Raw genomic sequence first — 20,527 nt, 5'->3', positions numbered from 1 at the left:
TGGACTCCATTTTTATGAACTCCATTTCCGTAAAATAAGCAGTAGCATATATGGCAGTGCCATGTAATAATAAAATTGACATACCTTAAGATTAGTATTTTATTTCCAATACCAGCTTCTACATAAGCAGTCACAAAAATAGGTCCATGTGTCTTTCCTGTCCTTTTCATACCTCCCATCCTACAATAACTCTGGGAACTCCAATACTTACATATAATACTTCTCAAAGATAATACATATGAAATCCAAGGAAGATAAAACCACTAATCCTCACCACATGAAATAACTTTTTTTTCCATTAGTGTTTGTTCAGCACTTACTATGTGCCAGACATTGTACTAAGCACTGGGGTAGATACAAATAGGTTGGTCACAATTCCTGTCCCATAGTCTTAATCCTCACTTTACAGGTGAGGTAACTGAGACGCAGAGAAGTTAAGTGATTTGCCACAGGTCACACAGCAGTCAAATGGCAGAGCCAGGATTACAACTCAACTCCTCTGATTCCTAGGCCTGTGCTCTTTCCACTAGGCAGTGCTGCTTCTCTTAAACTAGCTATCATTTATATCTCTGCCAGACGTTTCTGTGCAAATAGAAATTTTGAGATAGAGGACAACTGAAGCAGAGGGAAAAATGTAAAGTGTTTTAATAATAATAACAATAATAACAATAATGATAATTATGGTATTTGTTAAGTACTTACTATGTGCCAAGCACTATTCTAAGTGCTGGTAGATACAAGGTAATCTGGTTGTTCCACATGGGGCTCGCAGTCTTATTCCCCATTTCAACAGATAACAGGCACAGAGAAGTTAAGTGGCTTGCCCAAGGTCACACAGCAGACAAGTGGCAGAGGCAGAATTAGAACTCACATCCTCTGATTCCCAAGCCCATGCTCTTTACACTAAGCTACACTGCTTCTCTAAATATGTGATTCTACCATTATTAATAATGGTAATATTTGTTAAGTGCTCACTACATAATAATAATTGTGGTATTTGTTAAATACTTACTATGTGCCAGGCACTGTACTAAGAGCTGGGATGAATACAAGCAAATCGGGATGGACACAGTCCCTGTCCCATGGGGGGCCTAACAGTCTCAACCCCCATTTTACAGATGAGGTAAGTGAGGCCCAGAGAAGTGAAGTGACTTGTCCAAGGTCACACAACAGATAAGTGGCAGAGCTGGGATTAGAACCCATGACCTTCTGACTCCCAGGCCCATGCTCTATCCACTATGCCATGCTGCTTCCATAATAATGGTATTTGTTAAGCACTTACTATATGCCAAGCACTGTTCTAAATGCTAGGATAGATACAAGGTAAACAGGTTGTCCCACGTGGGGCTCACAGTCTTAATTCCCATTTTACAGCTGAGGTAACTGAGGCACAGAGAAGTTAAGTGGCATGCCCAAGGTCACACAGCAGACAAGTGGCGGAGCCAGGATTATTCATTCATTCAATAGTATTTATTGAGTGCTTACTATGTGCAGAGCACTGTACTAAGCGCTTGGAATGTACAATTCGGCAACAGATAGAGACAATCCCTGCCCAATGATGGGCTCACGGTCTAACGGAGGGAGATAGACAGCAAAGCAAAACAGTACAAAACAAAAACAAGACAACATTATTAAGATAAATAGAATCAAGGGGATGTAGACCTCATTAACAAAATAAATAGGGTAATAAATAATATATACAAATTAGCACAGTGCTGAGGGGAGGGGAAGGGGGAGGAATAGAGGGTGGGAGGGAAGGGAGGGGATTAGACAAGGGTATTAGAACCCATGTCCTCTGACTCCCAGCCCATGCTCTTTCCACTAAGCCACACTGCTTGTTTTAAGATTATGTGACACTTCTATTCTCCCCCACTCAGTGATAAACTTTGTTTACTTATACTTAAAGTACTCACCATGGCAAGGAGAAAACGAGCAGCCATGAAGCTATAATAATCAAATGTGAATGCCACTGCAATTCCAAATAAAAACTGGCCAGTGCTTGTCGACCACATTATAAGGCGTCTTCCTACCCTGAAGATTACACAGCGAGAAAAAAATCATTACTATAACAGTAACATTTAAAAAATCCACTCAAGTGAAATAGGGATATTATGCATTGAAAATTTGAGATTAAGACCAGAGATGGGTTAGCACTTTGGCTTTCAAATAGGCCCAATTTCTAATTTCCAGGACATCACCATTTAAGCAGAGAGAATCTGCTACCCCTATTCAGAATTCCTCAAAATCTATTTATTTTACCTTGCCCTCTCAGTTAAAATTCAATTAATTTTCCTACTGGCCATAGAGTGGCAAGATTACTCCACTAATTTAAAGTTTTAACACCACGGCCATGACCTGTTTATCCTGAAAATAGCTCACTAATGTGGATGGCAAGGACTATGGTATCTACCCTGATAACTGCCTGCTAGCCTTTAGGTTTGTGGTACAGTATCAGGACTATACTATGGTCACTTTGGATATAAATTGCTTTTGTATACAAAACTCTTGCAGCACTTTGCAATATGCTGCTCACCTACCTGTCAACTCACTGCATCCATGGGGCTCATGGTGCTGCATAAACCACTGGCATTATAATCACAAGTTTTTAGTCTTTGTGACTGTGTCAAGACTCATCCACTATTTATGACGGGAGACTATCAGAGCCACTACTGCTATTGGTAAATTACTGCTAAAAAAAATATTTGAATTACTCATTTGGCAGTTTTGGAATGGTAGCCCTATAGCCCCATAGGTAACTAAAAAAACAATGTAAACAATCCCTAAATAAAAAACTAAAGTCACAAATATTCACATTAAAAGGTGGAGAAATGCAACAGGCATGCAATTCGCCAATCTGTTACAGCATCCCATAGCACACTGAACAATAAATAGTAAAGGCATTAAAGCAGCCTATCCCCAGATTCTAGAAGGCAACCACAAAACATCCAGTGATTCCAAAATTACCCATTTCACCTTTAAGATCCCAGATTTACCAATATTTAATTCCATTAGTTCCAAACATTCCAAAAACACATAAAGTTTAAATTTTATTTCCTTGAACTTAAATTTCTACAGTCCAGTTAAGGTTCCAAAACTGGAGCCCACTTTGAATCATGTATCCCATTATATGCCCACTACAACTGTTTGTATGCCCTCTTCCCCTGAGTTCAGTTTCTTGTGATCAATATCTAGTTCTTATACTAAGAGAAAATAGGAGGTACTTCGAGAATCTGGGAATGGTCATATTTTTTGAGAGGGTTGTGAAAATAAAGATAGACTCGTATTTCAAGTTTAGTTATAATGAGGAACTATCAAATACGGATTTTAACATCTGAAGCATGCAAGAGGAGAAGTGATTATCTTATCAGATTCTTGTCTGGTTTGTCCTTGAAATTTAGAAGGATGAGGAGGATGCAGAAAGAAGAAAAAATAAGTCCCTAATTGATGTCTTCACTGTAATTATTTAAATACCTATGTAAATACACTAGTATCCCAAAATGATCCAGAAAGTGGGGTAGGAAATGCCAGTAAGTGCATGAAAACTGGAAATTCCTTATTGAAATTCTATTCCACTTTTGCATGAAGTGGACAAACTGCATGAACTGAATGTACCTTATCCTAATCATCTTGATCCTCTCAGCTGCCTTTGACACCATGGACCATCCCTTTCTCCTGGAAACACAATCTAACTTTGGCTTTACTGATAAAATTTTCTCTTGGCTCTCTCTCTCTCTCCCTGGCTACTCCTGTCTTTCACTGATTCATCCTTCATCATCATCCTCCCCTAACTATATGTCCCTCAAGACTCTATTCAGGGTCCCCTTTTCTTCTTAATTTACTGACATTCTCTTGGGGAGCTCATCAACTCCCATGATTTCAACTGTTACCTCTATCTGGATGATACCCAAATCTGCTTCACTAGACCAGTCATCTCACTTCCTTTACAATCTCTCATTTTTTCCTCCCTCCAAGACACCTTTACATGAATATCCCACCATCACTTCAAGCTCAATATGTCTAAAACTGAGATCTTCCTCACCACCCCCCTCAAATCCTCTCCTTCACCTAACTTTCCCAGTGCAGCTGACAACATCACCAACTTCCCCATCACTGAATGCTGTAACTTTGGAATCATCCTTGACTTTTCTTTCAACCACCATTATCACTCGGGTGCTAAATCCTGCTAGTGTTTCCATCCACAACACTTTGAGGCTAGGCCCCTTCCTCTACACCCAGTGGCCTCCATGCTTGTCGAAGCACTTGTCAGTTCCCAACTTGACTTCTGCATTAGCCTGCACCCAGCTTTCTGGAAGATTGTTAGTTCCTTGAGGGAAGGGATATGTCAATTAACTCTATTATATTCCCCCAAATGTTCAGTGCTCTGATTGATTGATTGATTGATTGACTGGCCTCTTCACTGGCCTCCCTCCTTTAGTTCTCACCCCTCTCCACTCTGCTGCCCAGATCATTGGCTAAAACTTCATTATGCACTCTTCTTCCCACTTCTCAAAACCCTCCAATTTTACCTATTCCTCCCCACATCAAGCAGTCTGGTCATTGACTTTAGAGCACTTAATTGGCTGTCCTTCTCCTGATTATTTACTCTCTCCTCCCAGCCCACCCCAACTCACACTCTTCATTCTTCCCAAGCTAACCTAGCTAACTTATTCACTGTGGCTCATTCCCATCTCTCCTGCCACCCACCTCTTACTCTTTCTTTCCCATGCCTGGAACCTCCTCCCCCTTTATATCCACCACACCATGATGTGCTCCACTTAGGGGAAGAAAAGAGCCTCTGTGCCAGATTCTGCCACTGTCCCCACCCCCGCCCCCGCCACAAGTTGACATGGTTGCAGTGAGCTACACGTTGAGTAGAGGGCAAGAAATGCTTCTGTTCTGTGCTCTGTGGCAGGGTGAGTTGCACTTTGGCCAAGGGGAGACAAAATCCCCACAGCAGGCTTCAGGAACTCCATGTGTGAAGAAAAGATTTAACACCCATGCAAACCAGGTCCAGCATGGCAGGAGGAGGAAGGTTGGGGTTGTGGAGAACATGTGACAACAGCAGACCTTGATAACCTTGCAAACTGCCTTCCCTTTTCCCAAATGAACCTTGAATAAGTTTGTTCTTTCTGTCGATCGCTCCTTCTCTCACTCTCATTTCTGGTTTTTCCAGCCACATTATCTCTTCAGCTATCTTTTCTCATGCTATTTGTTAAGCATTTACTATGTGTCATGCACTGTTTTAAGTGCTGGGGCTAGTTACGAGTTAATCAGATCAGACATAGGCCCTGTTTCATATGGGGTTCACAGTCTAAGTAGGAGGAAGAACAGAGAAGTGACGTGAGTTGCCCAAGCTCACACAGCAGGCACGTTGGGAGCCAGGATTAGAACCCAGATCCTCTGGCTCTCAGGCCCATGCTTTATCCACTAGACAATCAGTCAGTCGGTAGTGTCAGGTCCATGGACATTCTCCTGGCAGTTTATTGGGGAATCTACTTGGTCAGAAGCTGGCAGTGTGAGACCATTAGGGCCTTAGCTCCTTTTCCTGTCTCTCGATTCCTCTACAGCCCTTCTTCCAGTCCCACTCCCCATCCATCTTCTGCTTTGCTCTCAGGGGGTGGAGAATGCGAGAACAAAGTATGGAAGTGGAAGGAAAGGGAGCCTGATTTCCCTGGGACACAATGCTGCCCTCCTCTGCTTGGGGCTGGGTGGGCAGAGACAGTAGGGAATCTGCTGTTTGAGAAGCAGTGTGGCTCAGTGGAAAGAGCATGGGCTTTGGAGTCAGAGGTCATGAGCTCTGCCACTTGTCAGCTGTGTGACTGTGGGCAAGTCACTTAACTTCTCTGTGCCTCAGTTACCTCATCTGTAAAATGGGGATTAAAACTGTGAGCTCCACGTGGGACATCCTGATTCCCCTGTGTCTACCCCAGTGCTTAGAACAGTGCTCGGCACGTAGTAAGCGCTTAACAAATACCAACATTATTATTATTATTATTTATTGTACTAACTGTGTGCAGAGCACTGTACTAGTGCTTGGGAGAGTACAATATAACAATAAACACATTCCTTGCCCATAGTGAGCTTCCAGTCTAGAGGGGAAGACAGACATTCAATTTAATTTAAATAATTAAATTACAAATATGTACATAAGTGCTGTGGGACTGGGAGGGGAGATGAATAAAGGGAATAAGTCAGGGTGATGCAGAAGGAGTCGGAGAAGAGGAAAGGAGGACTTAGTCAGGGAAAGCCTCTTTGAGGAAATTGGCCTTCAATAAGGCTTTGAAGTAGGGGACAGTAATCATCTGTCAGATATTAGGAGGGAGGGCATTCCAGGCCAGAGGCAGGACATGGGAGAGAGGTCAGGAGTGAGATAGACAAGATCAAGGTACAGTGAGAAGGTTGGCATTAGTGGAGCGAAGGATTCGAGCAGGGTTATAGTAGGAGAGTAGCAAGGTGAGATAGGAGGGGGCAAGGTGATTGAGTGCTTTAAGGGTATTTGTTAAGCACTTACTATGTGCCAAGCATGTTCTAAGCCCTGGGATAGAGACAAGACATTTGAGTTGAACACAGTCCCTGTCCCACTTGGGGCTCAAACTCTTTATCCCCATTTTAAAGCCAAAAGCAAGTAGTTTCTATTTGATGTGGAGGTGGATGGGCAACTACGGGAGGTTCTTGAGGTGTTGGGAAGCATGGACTGAATGACTACCTAGAAAAATGATCCGGGCAGCACAGTAAAGTATGGACTGGAGTGGGGAGAGACAGGAGGCAGGGAGGTCAGCAAGGAGGCTGATATAGTAATCAAGGTGGGATAGAACAAGTGATTGGATTAACGTAATAGCAGTTTGGATGGAGAGGAAAGGGCAAATTTTAGTGAAATTGTGAAGGTCAAACAGACAAGATTTATGATGGATTGAATATGTTGGCTGGATGAGAGAGAGGAGTCAAGGATAATGCCAAGGTTATGGGCTTATGAGACAGGAAAGATGGTGGTGCCTTCTACAGTGATGAGAATGTCAGGGAGAGGACAGCGTTTGGGTGGGAAGATAAGAAGTTCTGTTTTAGACATGTTAAGCTTGAGGTGTCAGGAGGACAAAGTAGTAGAGATGTCTTGAAGGCAGGAGGAAATGCAAGGTTGCAGAACAGGAGAGAGATCAGGGCTGGAGATGTGGATTCGGGTATCATCTGCATAGAGGTGAGAGTTGAAGCCATAGAAGCGAATGAGTTCTCCAAGGGAGTGGATGAAGATGGAGAATAGAAAGGGACCCAGAACTGAACCTTGAGGGACCCCCACAGTTAGGGGGAGGGAGGCAAAGGAGGACCAAGCAAAAGAGACCGAGAATGAGCAGCTACTAGGCCTCACCGCTTCCCATCTCTAGTACTTATGAACTTACTTACACTCTCCTTAGCACTCATGTATATATAGCCACTCATTTATTTTGATAGTGTTGAAAATGCTTTCATGTATAACTGCCCTATTAGAATGTAAGCTTCTTGTGGGTATGGAACATACTACTTTTATTTTTGTATTTTCAAAACATCTAATACCATGCACCACAACAAGTGGGCACTCAATAAATGCTACTACTACTATTTCCCTCCCCCTCCCCGCCATGATTTTTTTCTTTCTTCCACTCTTCTGGGGTTTTTTTAATGATGATGGCATTTATTAAGCACTTACTATGTGCCAGTCACTATACTAAGCACTGGGCTAGACACAAGTTAATCAGGTTGGACACAGTTCCTGTCTCATATGAGGCTCACAGTCTTAATCCCCATTTTGAGAAGTTAAGTGACTTGGCCAAATTAAGAGCAGACAAGTGGCAGAGTCAGGTCCTTCTGACTCCCATGGCCCACTGGGCCATGCTGCTTCTCAACTATTTAAATTTTATGATTGGCTCTTCATATATTACATCTCTTCCTCACAAAAAGTTTTCAGATCCCTATTCTATGGAGGATCTACAAATGTGTGTGGCCACTCATAAGAACAATCTTTGAGGATTTTGGGAATTATGAAGAATATTGTCAAAAAGAGCACACTAAATAATTTCAGTATGGAATTGGTGTCATTCACAATCCCTGTGAAAGAGATTATGAAAAGAGAAGCAGTGTGGTCTAGTTGAAAGAGCATGGGGCTGGGAGTCAGAGGACCTGGGTTCTAATCCCGGTTCTGCCACTTTTCTGCTGGCTAACCTTGGACAAGTCACTTAACTTCTCTGTGCCTCAATCACCTCATCTGTAAAATGGAGATTAAGATTATAAGCCCCATGTGAGACATGGACTGTGGCCAACCACATTTGCTTTTATCTACCATAGTGCTTAGTACAATACCTGGCATATAGTAAGTACTTAACAAATTCCATTTTAAAAAATCCAGAAAATTGAGATTGCCCAATTGATTCAGGGGTTTTTTTTTGTGTGTGTGTTTTTAGGAATTAAATCAGACAGAATATGAAATCCTGTACATTTTTTCTTGTGTGACCTAAAGTAGGGATTGGCAGAACGACAAGCTGCTGCAGTGTTTTGCAGGGAATACTGGAGGCAATTGGCATGCAATCATTCAGCTAAGTCCCAATTTTAAGGGGCCCCTAAGTCCAATGCCTTAAAGGACAGGAAAGTGTTTGAGGAGAGGAACTACTACACTGGCAACTCATTCCCCTCTTTAAACTCCCTCCCCCAAAACTGTGCTTGGCATTGGTCCCACTGATCAGTGATGGCCCTGCGAGGTGACTAGGGGTTTCACAAGTGCAAATGAATGTGCTCTGGGGTAGCATAAGGACTCTGAATGTATAAAATTGCCTCTGACTGCCAGTTTCTGGTCCTCAGAGCCTTGGGAGCTCTGGTGGTCCACAATTCGCCTTGTTTCTCTTGCCACCAGAGGAAAAAATCATACACAGGTTAGGGAGGCTGGGAATGGCAAGAAACACTGCTCCACAATGGAAGAGATACAGTGGACCCAGAAGCCTGGCCAACCACTACATTTCTTTACATTTTTTCTATTTTTTATCTGCTTAGTTTGGACCAACCACTGTACTGTGCACTGAGGAATGGTATAAGGATAACAATTCAGACCTGGATCCTGACACTCAGAAGACACTTTTAAAGGGACAGGGGAGGATCCTCATGGCAAGAAATAATAGGATAAGTTCAGCAAGGGCAATCAGTCAAGAATAACAACAAGAAAAGCTGGGATTTATTCTTGCTAAAAGGGGGTTTCAAAGCCCCTTGCCTCTCCCACCAAGTTTTGTCTAGTCCAATAGTCACAACCTTTCCAATGATCTAAAAGATTGGGTGGGTAGTCTCCTGACTCTTTGGCTTTTTTGAGGTGGATTTTCACTCTAGGGAAAGCATGTGGTGTCATCTTCAGTGATGGGATGCAAAAGACAGTAGGAGGACAGGGTTTGGGTGGGAAGATGAGGAGTTCTGTTTAGAACGTATTTATTTTGAGGTGTTGGAAGGTGAGGGAAGATGGGAAAATGAGGAGTTCTGTTTGAACATGTTTATTTTGAGGTGGTGGGATATCCAAATACTGATGTCTTGAAGGCGGGAGGAAATGTGAGACTGTGGAGAAGGAAAGAGGGTAGGGCTGGATAGGTAGATTTGGGAATCATTCATGTAGAGATGATAGTTGCAGCCATGGTACAAATAAGTTTTACTGAGGAGTGGGTATATATGGAGAATGGAAGGGGACCCAGAGCAGAGCCTTGGGGGACTCCTCCCACTGTTAAAGGGAGGGAAACAGAGGAGGAGCCCATGAAAGATACTGAGAAGGAGCAGTCAGCTAGATAGGAGGAGAGATTCTCCTAGACACTGGTTTTAAAGCACTTAAGCACCTTGCCCCCCTTCCCCATCTTACATTACTGATTTCCTACTACAATCCAGGATGCTCACTTCCTTCCTCTAATGCCAGCCTACTTGTATATCAATCTTATCTATTTTGCTGCTGCCCCCTCACCCACATCCTGCCTCTGGCATGGAACTCCCATTCCCTTCATATCCAACAGATCATTACTCTCCCCATCTTCAAAGTTTTATTACAATCACATTTCTTCCAGTAGACCTTCCCCCACTAAGTATTTAGTCATTTCCCCGGGATTTCCCTTACTTCCTCTCCCTTCTGTGTAGCCCTTACACTTGGATATGTATCCTTTATTCACCCTACCCACAGCCCCACAACACTTATATGCAAATTTGTAATTTATTTTAATATCTGTCTCCCGCACTAGACTATAAGCTTCTTGTGGGTAGGGAACATGTCTACCAACTCCATTATTTTGTACTCTCCCTAGTGTTTAGTTCACACTGTGCGCACAGTAAGCTCTCAATAAGTAAATACAATTGATTGAGGGCAGTGTCAGTGAAGTCAAGGTTATATAGTGTTTCTAGGAGAAGGGATGGTCCAGACTTAGGGGAATGAAGGAAATACAACTCACAAGAGTGACATGTACCCCAACCTCATGCATATATTTCTCTCCTACCTGGCCACCACCACCATGGATCAATGCTATGAGGTATTCAGAAGCAGTGTGGCTCAGTGGAAAGAGCGTGGGCTTTGGAGTCAGAGGTCATGAGTTCAAATCCCAGCTCTGCCACTTGTCAGCTGTGTGACTGTGGGCAAGTCACTTAACTTCTCTATGCCTCAGTTCCCTCATCTGTAAAATGGGGATTAAGACTGTAAGCCCCATGTGGGACAACCTGATTCCCCTATGTCTACCCCAGCGCTTAGAACAGTGCTTGGCACATAGTAAGCGCTTAACAAATACCAACATTATTATTAACATTATTAAGAGGCCACTTGCATATCTTCACTACTATCCCCAGGAAAGAGACATGGCAGTAGTGGGGTCCGTGGGGGTGAAAGTGGGCTTGGGAATGATGAAGCTGGGCCACGTCCTAACACATCCTCTCAATTCTCTCTCCTACAGAGGTTACTGTCTATGTCAAACTAGTAAAACCTACAACCTGATTGTCACTGAACACAAGGCCCATGGATCCAAATCAATCTGCAGCCTCATTTTTACCTACTTGTTCGTTCTTCCATCAGCTTTCTTGAGATGGTCACAATTTCAGAAGCTGAATCTCTGCTTCAGCTTCCAGTTTCTGACCCAGGCCTCATAATTATCTTGATATTGCAAGTCGTTTAAACAAATCAACTATTTTAAACTGACATTTTTAAAATGTAAAAATTTTTGAACTCTCTTTCAAACATTGAAATTAGATTATCCAAAGCCAGGCGGTTTCACAGTTCCATGCCTGAATGTCATACCTGTCGGCAAGATCACCAAATATTACTGCTCCCAGCAGTACTCCAAACATAAATGTAGGCTGAATTAACTTTGCGAGCCATTCACGATGACAGACCAGATCCCATTCCGTCACCACAGTGCTCTGCCACTTGGTCTGATCAAAAATGTAGCCATCCAAGCAAGGGAAGTCAGACTTATTACCATCATATTCATACTCAAGATTAGATGTGTCCTCCCTCCGTGACCTGCTGCACTGGGCCAATTCCCAGACGTCTCCATTCTGCATCTGGACCACAATATAATCTTTGCCTGATGTCAATAGTGCCCAGCTATCTTCCATCTTCAAACTAGAAGAATTGTGGAAAACAATCTGGCTTACATTCCCCATGATGCCACAGAAAAATTTAGGAGTAACTGCCATGAACACGGAGGCCAAGTAATGGATACCACAAGAGATGGCTTGGAAGACTGAAGTGAAATAGACAAATGCCTGGAATCTGCAAAAGAGGAAAAGATGGTGCAATTAACCTGAGTGATCCCAACAAACATAAGAAAATAGCAAGGACTGGGTAAATGAACACATGATTATGGAGGCCAGATCAACTCCTGAGAAAGGACAGCTGGCTGTGGGTTTGGGCCAACAACTGGGGAACATTCATGTATACACCCAACTGTTTTTTACTGTTAAAATGTGAGTAGCTTAATTTGTGAGCATAATGTTGACACTGAAGTTGGGGAATTGAGGATTGATAAGGAATATATATTAGAAGAAAAGGAGAGTGGAGAAGTTTCAAGATTTTTGACAGGTGTTAACTTACACAACACTTAACTAAAAGATGCTCACTAAAAGACGTTTCACAAAAGACGCTCTTCTTTCCATAATATGAGGAAAAGGAGATTAACTATTTTCTTTTCCCACAACTACAGTGAGTGGAGGGAAAGAGAAAATCCCAAAGTTGGAACTGTCTCTTGAATGGGACCTCAAAATAGGGACAAGCCAAGGAAATTCCTCTCCTCCTATTCTCTCCTTGACCCTCCAATCTGGCTTCCATCCCCTTCACTCCACAGAAACTCCCCTCTCAAAGGTCACCAGTGATCTCCTCCTTGACAAATCCAGTGGCCTCTACTCTATCCCAATCCTCCTCGACCTCTCAACTGCCTGTGACACTGTGGCCCTTCTGATTCCCAGGCTGATGCTCTATCCACTAGGTCATGCTGCTCATTTTGGGCAGGGAACATATCTACCAACTCTACCAAGTGCTTAGTTCAGTGCTCTGCACATAGTACGCACTCAATACGATTGATCTATTGATCCAAGCACTTATCACATCACGCTTCTCTCGCATTCAACCCACATATTCAATCCGTTATCAAATCCAGTTGGTCCCACCTTCTCAACATTGCAAAAATCTGCCCTCTCCTCTTTATCCGAACTGCAACCATGTTAATACAGTGACTCATCCTATCCCGTCTAGATTACTGCATTAGCCTCCTTGCTGACCTCCCAATCTCCTGACTCTCCCCACTCCAGTCCATACTTTACTCTGCTGCCCAGAGCATCTTTCTACAGAAACGTTCAGGACATGTCATTCCCCTCCTCAAAAATCTCCAGTGGATGCCTATCCACCTCGGTATTAAACAAAAACTCCTCAGCATTGGCTTGAAAGCACTCCATCACCTTGCCCCCTCCTATCTCACCTCTCTTCTCTCCTCTACAACCCAGACCGCACACTTCACTCCTCTAGTGCTAACTTTCTTACTGTGCCTTGATCTTGTCTGTCTCACCACCAACCCCTGGTCCGCGTCCTGCCTCTAGCCTGGAACACCCTCCCTCCTCAAATCCCCCAGACAATTACTCTCCCCCACTTCAAAGCTATATTGAAGGCATATCTCCTCCAAATGGCCTTCCCAGACTAAGCCCCACTTTTCCTCATCTCCCACTCCTTTCTGCATCACCCTGACTTGCTCCCTTTGCTCTTCCCCTCTCTCCCAGCCCCGCAACAGCTACGCATATATCTGTAATTTTATTTATTTATATTAATATCTATCTCCTCCTCATCTAGACTGTGAGCTCACTGTGGGCAGGGATTGTCACTCTTTATTGTTATAATGTACTTTCTCAAGAGCTTAGTACAATGCTCTGCACACAAAAGTGCTTAATAAATACAGTTGAATGAATGAATGAATGAATGAATGAATGAATGACTTCTGCCTTCACTACTGCATAGCCTGCTTCCTGTCTCCTGTGTCTCAGCATTCCAGTCCATATTTAACTCTGTTACCCAGATCATTTTCCTAAAAAATGTTCAATCCATGATTCCCCACATCTCAAAAACATCAAATGGTTGCCCATCTACCTCCACATCAAACAAAAACTTCTTGTCACCAGCTTTAAGGCACTCAATCAGCTTCCCCCCTTCTACCTTACCTCACTGATCTCCTTCTACAACCCAACCCACACACTTTGCTCCTCTAATGCCAGCCTATTAACTGCACTGGATATGGGCTGATCCGGTAAAGATAGGTTCCAGACCTAAGCTGGGACAGCTACAAATCGGCTTGGGTCAGGGCCCAGATTTCCAAGGGCTGTGTCTAATTCCTCCCCTGGAAAACCACAAACATTTATCCAGGTTTGATATGAAGCCAAACACTTATTTGCTCAGGAATTTAAGTTCAGTAGAGAAAGTGCTGGGTTTAGAAGAAAATCAAACCAAAGAAAACATAACTAAAGAAGGGAATATATTTGAACTGATGTAATAGTTGAACTGGTATATGGTTCCTATTTGTTATCTCCTTGGGTGGCTAATTTTTCTTTTGAGATGAAAGTGTAAACACAAAATATTATCTAAAGAGTTCTAAATAAATAGAGCACATTCTTCTTCGAGCATACGCTCACCCTTCTACTTCTTGATCTCTGCTAATTTTGATTAGACAACTAGGAAGGAATTGACTCTAATTTCAGTGAATATTTAGATGCTATTTTTTTTTAATGGTTTTGTTAAGCGTTTACTATGTACCAGTCACTATAATGAGAACTGGGGGTAGATATGAATTAATCAGGTTGGACACAGTCCAAGTCCCACATGGGGCTCACAGTCTTAATCACCATTTTACAGATTAGATAACTGAGTCATGGAGAAGTGAAATGATTTGCCTAATGTCCCACAACAGGCAAGTGGCAGAGCCAGGATTAGAACCCTAGTCCTTTCTTTAGTATTTGTTAAGCATTTACTATGTGTCAGGCACTGTTCTACATGCTAGAGTAGACAGAAGGTAATAGGGTCCCACATGGTGCTCACAGTCTTAATCCCCATTTTACAGATGAGGTAACGGAAGCACAGAAAATTTAAGTGACTTGCAAGGTCACCCAGCAGACAAATGGCAGAGCCTGAGATTAAAACCCAGGTCCTTTTGACTTCCGGGACTGTGCTCTATCCACTAGGCCATGCTGCTTCTCTCCTGGTTCCTTTCCTATCTTTCTGGCTACTCCTTCTCAGTCTCTTCCATAGGCTCTTCCTTTGTCTCCCATCCCCTAATTGTGGGAGTGTCTCAGTGCTCAGTTCTTGGTCTCTTTCTATTCTCCATCTACACTCACTCCCTTGGAGAACTCATTCACTCCCAAGCTTCAACTACCTTCTTTATGCGGATGATTCCCAAATTTTCAGCTAGCCCTAACCTCTCTCTTTCTCTGCAGTCTTGCATTTCCTTCTGCCTTCAGGACATCTCTATTTGGATGTCCCGCTGACACCTCAAATTTATCATGTCCAAAACAGAACTAATTTTCCCACCCAAACCATGTACTCCCTGTGACTTTCCCTTCACTGGAGACAGTACTACAACCCTCCCTGTCTCACAGGCCAGTAATCTCATTCAACCTACATATTCAATCTGTCACCTAATATTGTTGGTTCAACCTTCACAACATCGCTAACATCTACCTTTTCCTCTACATCCAAACTGCTACCATATTCATCCAAGTACTTATCCTACCCTGCCTTGACTACTGCTTCAGCCTCTTTGCTGATCTCCTGTATCCTCTCTCCCCATTTCAGTCAATACTTCATTCTTCTGCCCAGATCATTTTTCTACAAAACCATTCAGTCCATGTTTCCCCACTCTTCAAGAACCTCCAGTGGTTGCTCTTCCAACTCTGCATCAACAAGAAGCTCCTTACCAGAGGCTTTAAAGCACTCAATCACATTGCCCCTTCCTATCTTACCTCACCCCTTTCCTACTACAACCCAGCCCAAACACTTCTCTCCTGTAATGCCAATTTACTCACTCTACCTCAGTTTCATCTATCTTTCTGCTGACCTCTCGCCCACGTCCTGCCTCTGGCTTGGACACCCTCCCTCTTCATAGCTGACAAACTATCCCTCTTCCCACCTTCAAAAACTTATTAATAGTACATCTCCAAAAGGCCTTCTCTGACTAAGCCCTCATTTCCTCTTGCACTCCCTTCTGGATCACCGTTGCACTTGGATTTGCACCCTTATTCACCCCTCCCTCAGTCCCACAACACTTGTGTACATATCTATAATTTATTGCTTATATTAATGCCTGTCTGCCCCCCAGACTGTAAGCTCATTGTGGGCGGGGAACATATCTACCAGCTCTGTTATATTGATGCAATATAGCTTAGTATAGTACCTGACACATAATAAGTACTTAACAAATAACACAATTATTATTATTATTTAATTATCCATTCTATGTGTCCCTGAAGACTTTCTGGTGATAGGTGAAAAGGGGTCAAGAACCAATAGAATGAAACATTTAAAAAAATAAAAAACATGCAGCTGAAAATGATGAAATAATTTTATCACTATTGTCCTGTCCCTGCCTGTGGTCTACCTTTGAAATACTCCAGAGTAGTGTAAAAGAATGTTTTTTCTTTGTATGGGCACCTGATAATAATGACATTTTGCTAAATGCCATCAAAGTTCCAAAAGGTTTACAAAATAATATATCTCGTGCTTAGTACAGTGCTCTGCACATAGTAAGTGGTCAATAAATACTATTGAATGAATGAATGAATGAATGAATGAATGAATATCTTCTCATTTAATACACAAATGAACATATGTCCAGGAACAAAAGAAGATTCATCCATTTTAAAAGGTAACATATACACATGTAAAATAATTAATTTCAGTCAATTAATAAACCAATACCATTTACTGAGGGTCTGCTGTGTGCAGAGCAGTAAACTAAATGCTTAGTCATTGTGTGCAGGGAATGTGTCTACCTACTCCTTTGCACTGTACTCTCCAAAGTGCATTGCACAGTGCTTTGCATACTGTGAGCACTCAGTAAATACCATCGATTGACTTATAGAATAGTGTTCGAAGACCCAATCTCTCTTCTCAAGAACCCTACAATCTAGTAGGGAGGACAGACATTGAATATATTGCAGATAGGAAGAAGGTGGAAAAATGGATATAAACATAGATTAGTCCTTGAATAACAGTGAGACCCAGCATGGCATAGTGGATAGAACCTGGGCTAGGGAGTCAGAAGGTCATGGGTTCTAATTCTAGCTCTGCCACTTGTCTGCTGTTTGACCTTGGGCAACTGACTTCACTTCTCTCTGCCTCCATTAGCTAATCTATAAAATGGGGATAGAGACTGTGAGACCCAAATGGGACAGGGATTGTGTCCAACCCGATTTGCTTGTATCCACCCCTGCACTGAGCACAGTGCTTGGCACATAGTAATTGCTTAACAAATGCCATTAGTAGTAGTATTATTACTATTATTATTACATGTAAATGGATAGGTACAGGAATGCTATGGGTGAGTGTGAGTCCTTAAGTGTGCAATTTGTGCCAGGGTGCTCATGTGATATTATATGGTATTTGCTAAGTGATTACTATGTGCCAGGTTTTGTGCTAAGAACTGGGGTAGGCACAAGTTAATCAATTTGGGCAACGGTCCACTGTCCCTCATGGGACTTACAGCCTTAATCCCCATTTTACAGGTGAGGTAACTGAGGCACAGAGAAGTTAAGTGATTTGTCCAAGGTCACACAGCAGACAAGTGGAAGAGCCAGGATTAGAACCTGGTCTTTCTGACTCCCAGGCCTGTACTCTATACACTAGGCCATGCTGCTTCCCACAGTTGGGGGTGTGACCTGTTGAGAGGAAACACTAATCGGGAAAGGCCTCTTGGAGAAGATGTGATCTCTGTAGTAAGATGAGGAGAGCTGGATTTGGAGGAAAGGGAGTTTCAAGCAGTGGGAAGGGCATAAGCAGGAGGTCAGCAACAGGAGAGACAAGAACGAGGTACAATCAGTAGGTTAGCTTGAGAGGAATGAAAAGTGCAAGCTGGAATGTAGTGAAAAGAGAGGGTGGATCTGACAGAGGAAGAGAGCTGATTTAGTGCCTTAAATACAATGGCAAGAGCATCTGTTCAATGCTTTTGAGAGGAGATATCTGAGCAAAATGACAATTTAGAAAAATGATCTAAGTAGCAGAAATAAGCATAGACTGGAGAGGGGATTTTGTTGTGTTGGCGAAATGCTGACGGAGGATAGAGTCTGAGCTTCACTTGATAATTGATCTAAATTTCTGCGAGAGGTCATTAAATTAGAGCAAACTTTTATGAATTGTAAGATTGATAAGAACGAGAGAAAAGGTTGTCTTCCCCTTTGAAAGAAGAAAGGGAAAACTACAGATTTCCAAGAACATGGGATCTGCTTTCTTTTCATTTCCCACACAAACTACCCCATACCTCTTCAGCTAAAGTTACCTGATGGCACTGGAAACAGCAAAGCCAAATAGCTTGTTGTTTCTTTTCCTGCAATCATGAGACCATAATAATAATAATAATAATGTTGGTATTTGTTAAGCGCTTACTATGTGCCGAGCACTGTTCTAAGCGCTGGGGTAGACACAGGGGAATCAGGTTGTCCCACGTGGGGCTCACAGTCTTAATCCCCATTTTACAGATGAGGTAACTGAGGCACAGAGAAGTTAAGTGACTTGCCCACAGTCACACAGCTGACAAGTGGCAGAGCTGGGATTCGAAGTCATGAGCCCTGACTCCAAAGCCCGTGCTCTTTCCAATGAACCATGCAACTTGCAAGCTAATAACTGGAAATGTTTAAACAGGAGCTAAAATGTTTTGGTTTGTACATAAAGCCTAGCACATATGAAATCTACCAGAACAAGTATAAGTATGTCAGCAGCTCAAAGACTAACTGTAGAAGAGTTTCTCTTAATGTAATGAGACACTTTTACATTTTTCAGAAGCACTGAAATAGCAGGGAAGGTTGATTATTGTCCAGGGTTGATGAAAAGAGCATGTGAGTGGGCTTCACAGTAACTAAACAGGGAAACTGGAGCATTCAATCTGAATGTCAGCATACAATAGAGGTTATATCCCTGGGGTGGTCAAAACATGGTTATAATCCAGGTATGACTGTATTATCAAACATCTGCCTCACGGATCAAAGCCACCCATATTTCTAGGAAAGTATGCAAAATGAAATGAAGAACTAGACTAGTCTGAATTATATATATATAATATAATATATATACACACACACTATATATATGTATACACACACACACACACACACACACACACATCTCAAGACTAGTTCATTCGTACTAATTCATTCTAATATGATTCTATTCCAGAAATGTTAATGGGCTGGATTCCTGCTTAAGTGAATCTGGGGCCTGGAATTATGGTTCTGAATCACCTAATGGAGTCTATGATTACAAACATCTTTAAGTCATACTTGATCTTGCAGATCTTATAACTCTTTCGATGGCTACTCATCACACTTGGAAAACTGGCAAATAGGAAGTGGTCTATCTTAATTACAAATGAATAGAACGATACGTTAAGCCTCTCAAAAGCAAACTGTGACTTCATAGTGATAGCACAAGAAGTAATTGCAAGAAAGGAACCAAAATTCTAACCATTGAGCATCCACTGGGTGCAGCGCACTTCCTTTCCTCCTTCACATCCCCTTTCCAATAATCCAGTTTTCCCTTTTAAGTCTCTGGCCCTCTGTCCTTCAATAAACTCAAAGAGGAGTGATCAAAACGTTAAAAAAATAGTGTCCGTGAAGAAAGGCTAAAAGCAAGCCTGCTAGACATTCTCAGGGTGACATACACTCCCATGGATTCAATCAACAGCATAGTGTTTGAAACAAAGGACAACTCTAGATATCCTAGGTTGGGGTTTTTTTTGAGGAGAGAAGTCTTAGATGGAATTCAGCTTCAGTCCTCAAGTACATGAAATACTCTGTGGTGTTGATCAAGTAGCATATGGCAAGTTTTCCTTAATGTGGGTTTTGCCACATGCTAGGAGAACTGATTATATTGTATTCTCTAAATCTTCTATAGTAGTAGTCGTATAGTGAGTGGTCAAAGAAGACACCTAATAAATGTTTATTGATGAGAATGAAAATGTTGGTTTATGAACACAGTCCAACCTAGAAGGGGGTGGATTTGATGGCTTCTCACACAACCCCTTCCAGTTTTATGATAAAATCCTGCTTCTTTTCACTATTCGATTCTTACGTACAATCAAGCAGGTTATATCCCTCTTCATTTACTCCTAACAATATGTGCCTCACTATAGTACGAATGCTCATTCCATTATTGCTGCCTATTGAGTAGGTTTATGAGCGTACACGCCAGATAACTCCATCAATAAAATCAAATTACATTACTTTAAACTACATATGCTAACTACAGGAAAGGTGACAGCTGTCATCCACAAAAATTATTTTGGAAATCTGAGCTATATTTATGCGTAAATACAAAGCACTAACATTTAAATTAATTTCATTTATGTTCTGCCAACAACTGAAATTGCTTACCTAATTTTCAGTTTCTTAAAACAATTTTCAAATTAGAGACGAAAGCTGCCATAGGGGAAAAAGCATGAGCCTGAAAGTCAGTGGGTGTGAGACCAGTCTGATTTTTGTTGAACTGGCTCTCAAGAACTCCTACTCTCTGGACCTTCCCCAGAAGAACCACCAGCCTGGAAGGATCTCTGTAAGCTGAACTCATTCCAAAGATTTCTATAGTGTTCTGCAGATCTGTAGCTCCCTAATAACCTAATAACCTAATAGTCCCGGCTAGACTACCGTGTCAGCCTTCTCTCTGACCTTCCTTCCTCCTCTCTCGCCCCGCTCCAGTCTATTCTTCACTCCGCTGCCCGGCTCATCTTCCTGCAGAAACGATCTGGGCATGTCACTCCCCTTCTTAAACAACTCCAGTGGTTGCCTATCAACCTCCGCTCCAAACAAAAACTCCTCACTC

General features: G+C 42.3%; 1 protein-coding gene across 2 annotated transcripts in view; it reads right to left on the bottom strand.

The window, feature by feature from the left end:
- SLC22A16 (solute carrier family 22 member 16) overlaps positions 1-20,527 on the bottom strand; it is a 77,984-nt gene that overhangs the window by 34,428 nt on the left and 23,029 nt on the right. For both annotated transcript variants that reach the window (XM_029046918.2, XM_029046917.2), the window contains exons 2-3: positions 11,264-11,740; positions 1,914-2,031 (exon numbers count right to left, since the gene is read on the bottom strand). In XM_029046918.2, the coding sequence (XP_028902751.1) occupies positions 1,914-2,031; positions 11,264-11,740 (595 nt within the window). The remainder of the gene's footprint in view (positions 1-1,913; positions 2,032-11,263; positions 11,741-20,527) is intronic.

Source organism: Ornithorhynchus anatinus, chromosome 19, assembly GCF_004115215.2.
Source record: "Ornithorhynchus anatinus isolate Pmale09 chromosome 19, mOrnAna1.pri.v4, whole genome shotgun sequence".
Taxonomy (NCBI): Eukaryota; Metazoa; Chordata; class Mammalia; order Monotremata; family Ornithorhynchidae; genus Ornithorhynchus; species Ornithorhynchus anatinus.
Note: the sequence above shows the minus strand (reverse complement) of the source record. Positions and strands in the feature narration are given on the sequence as shown.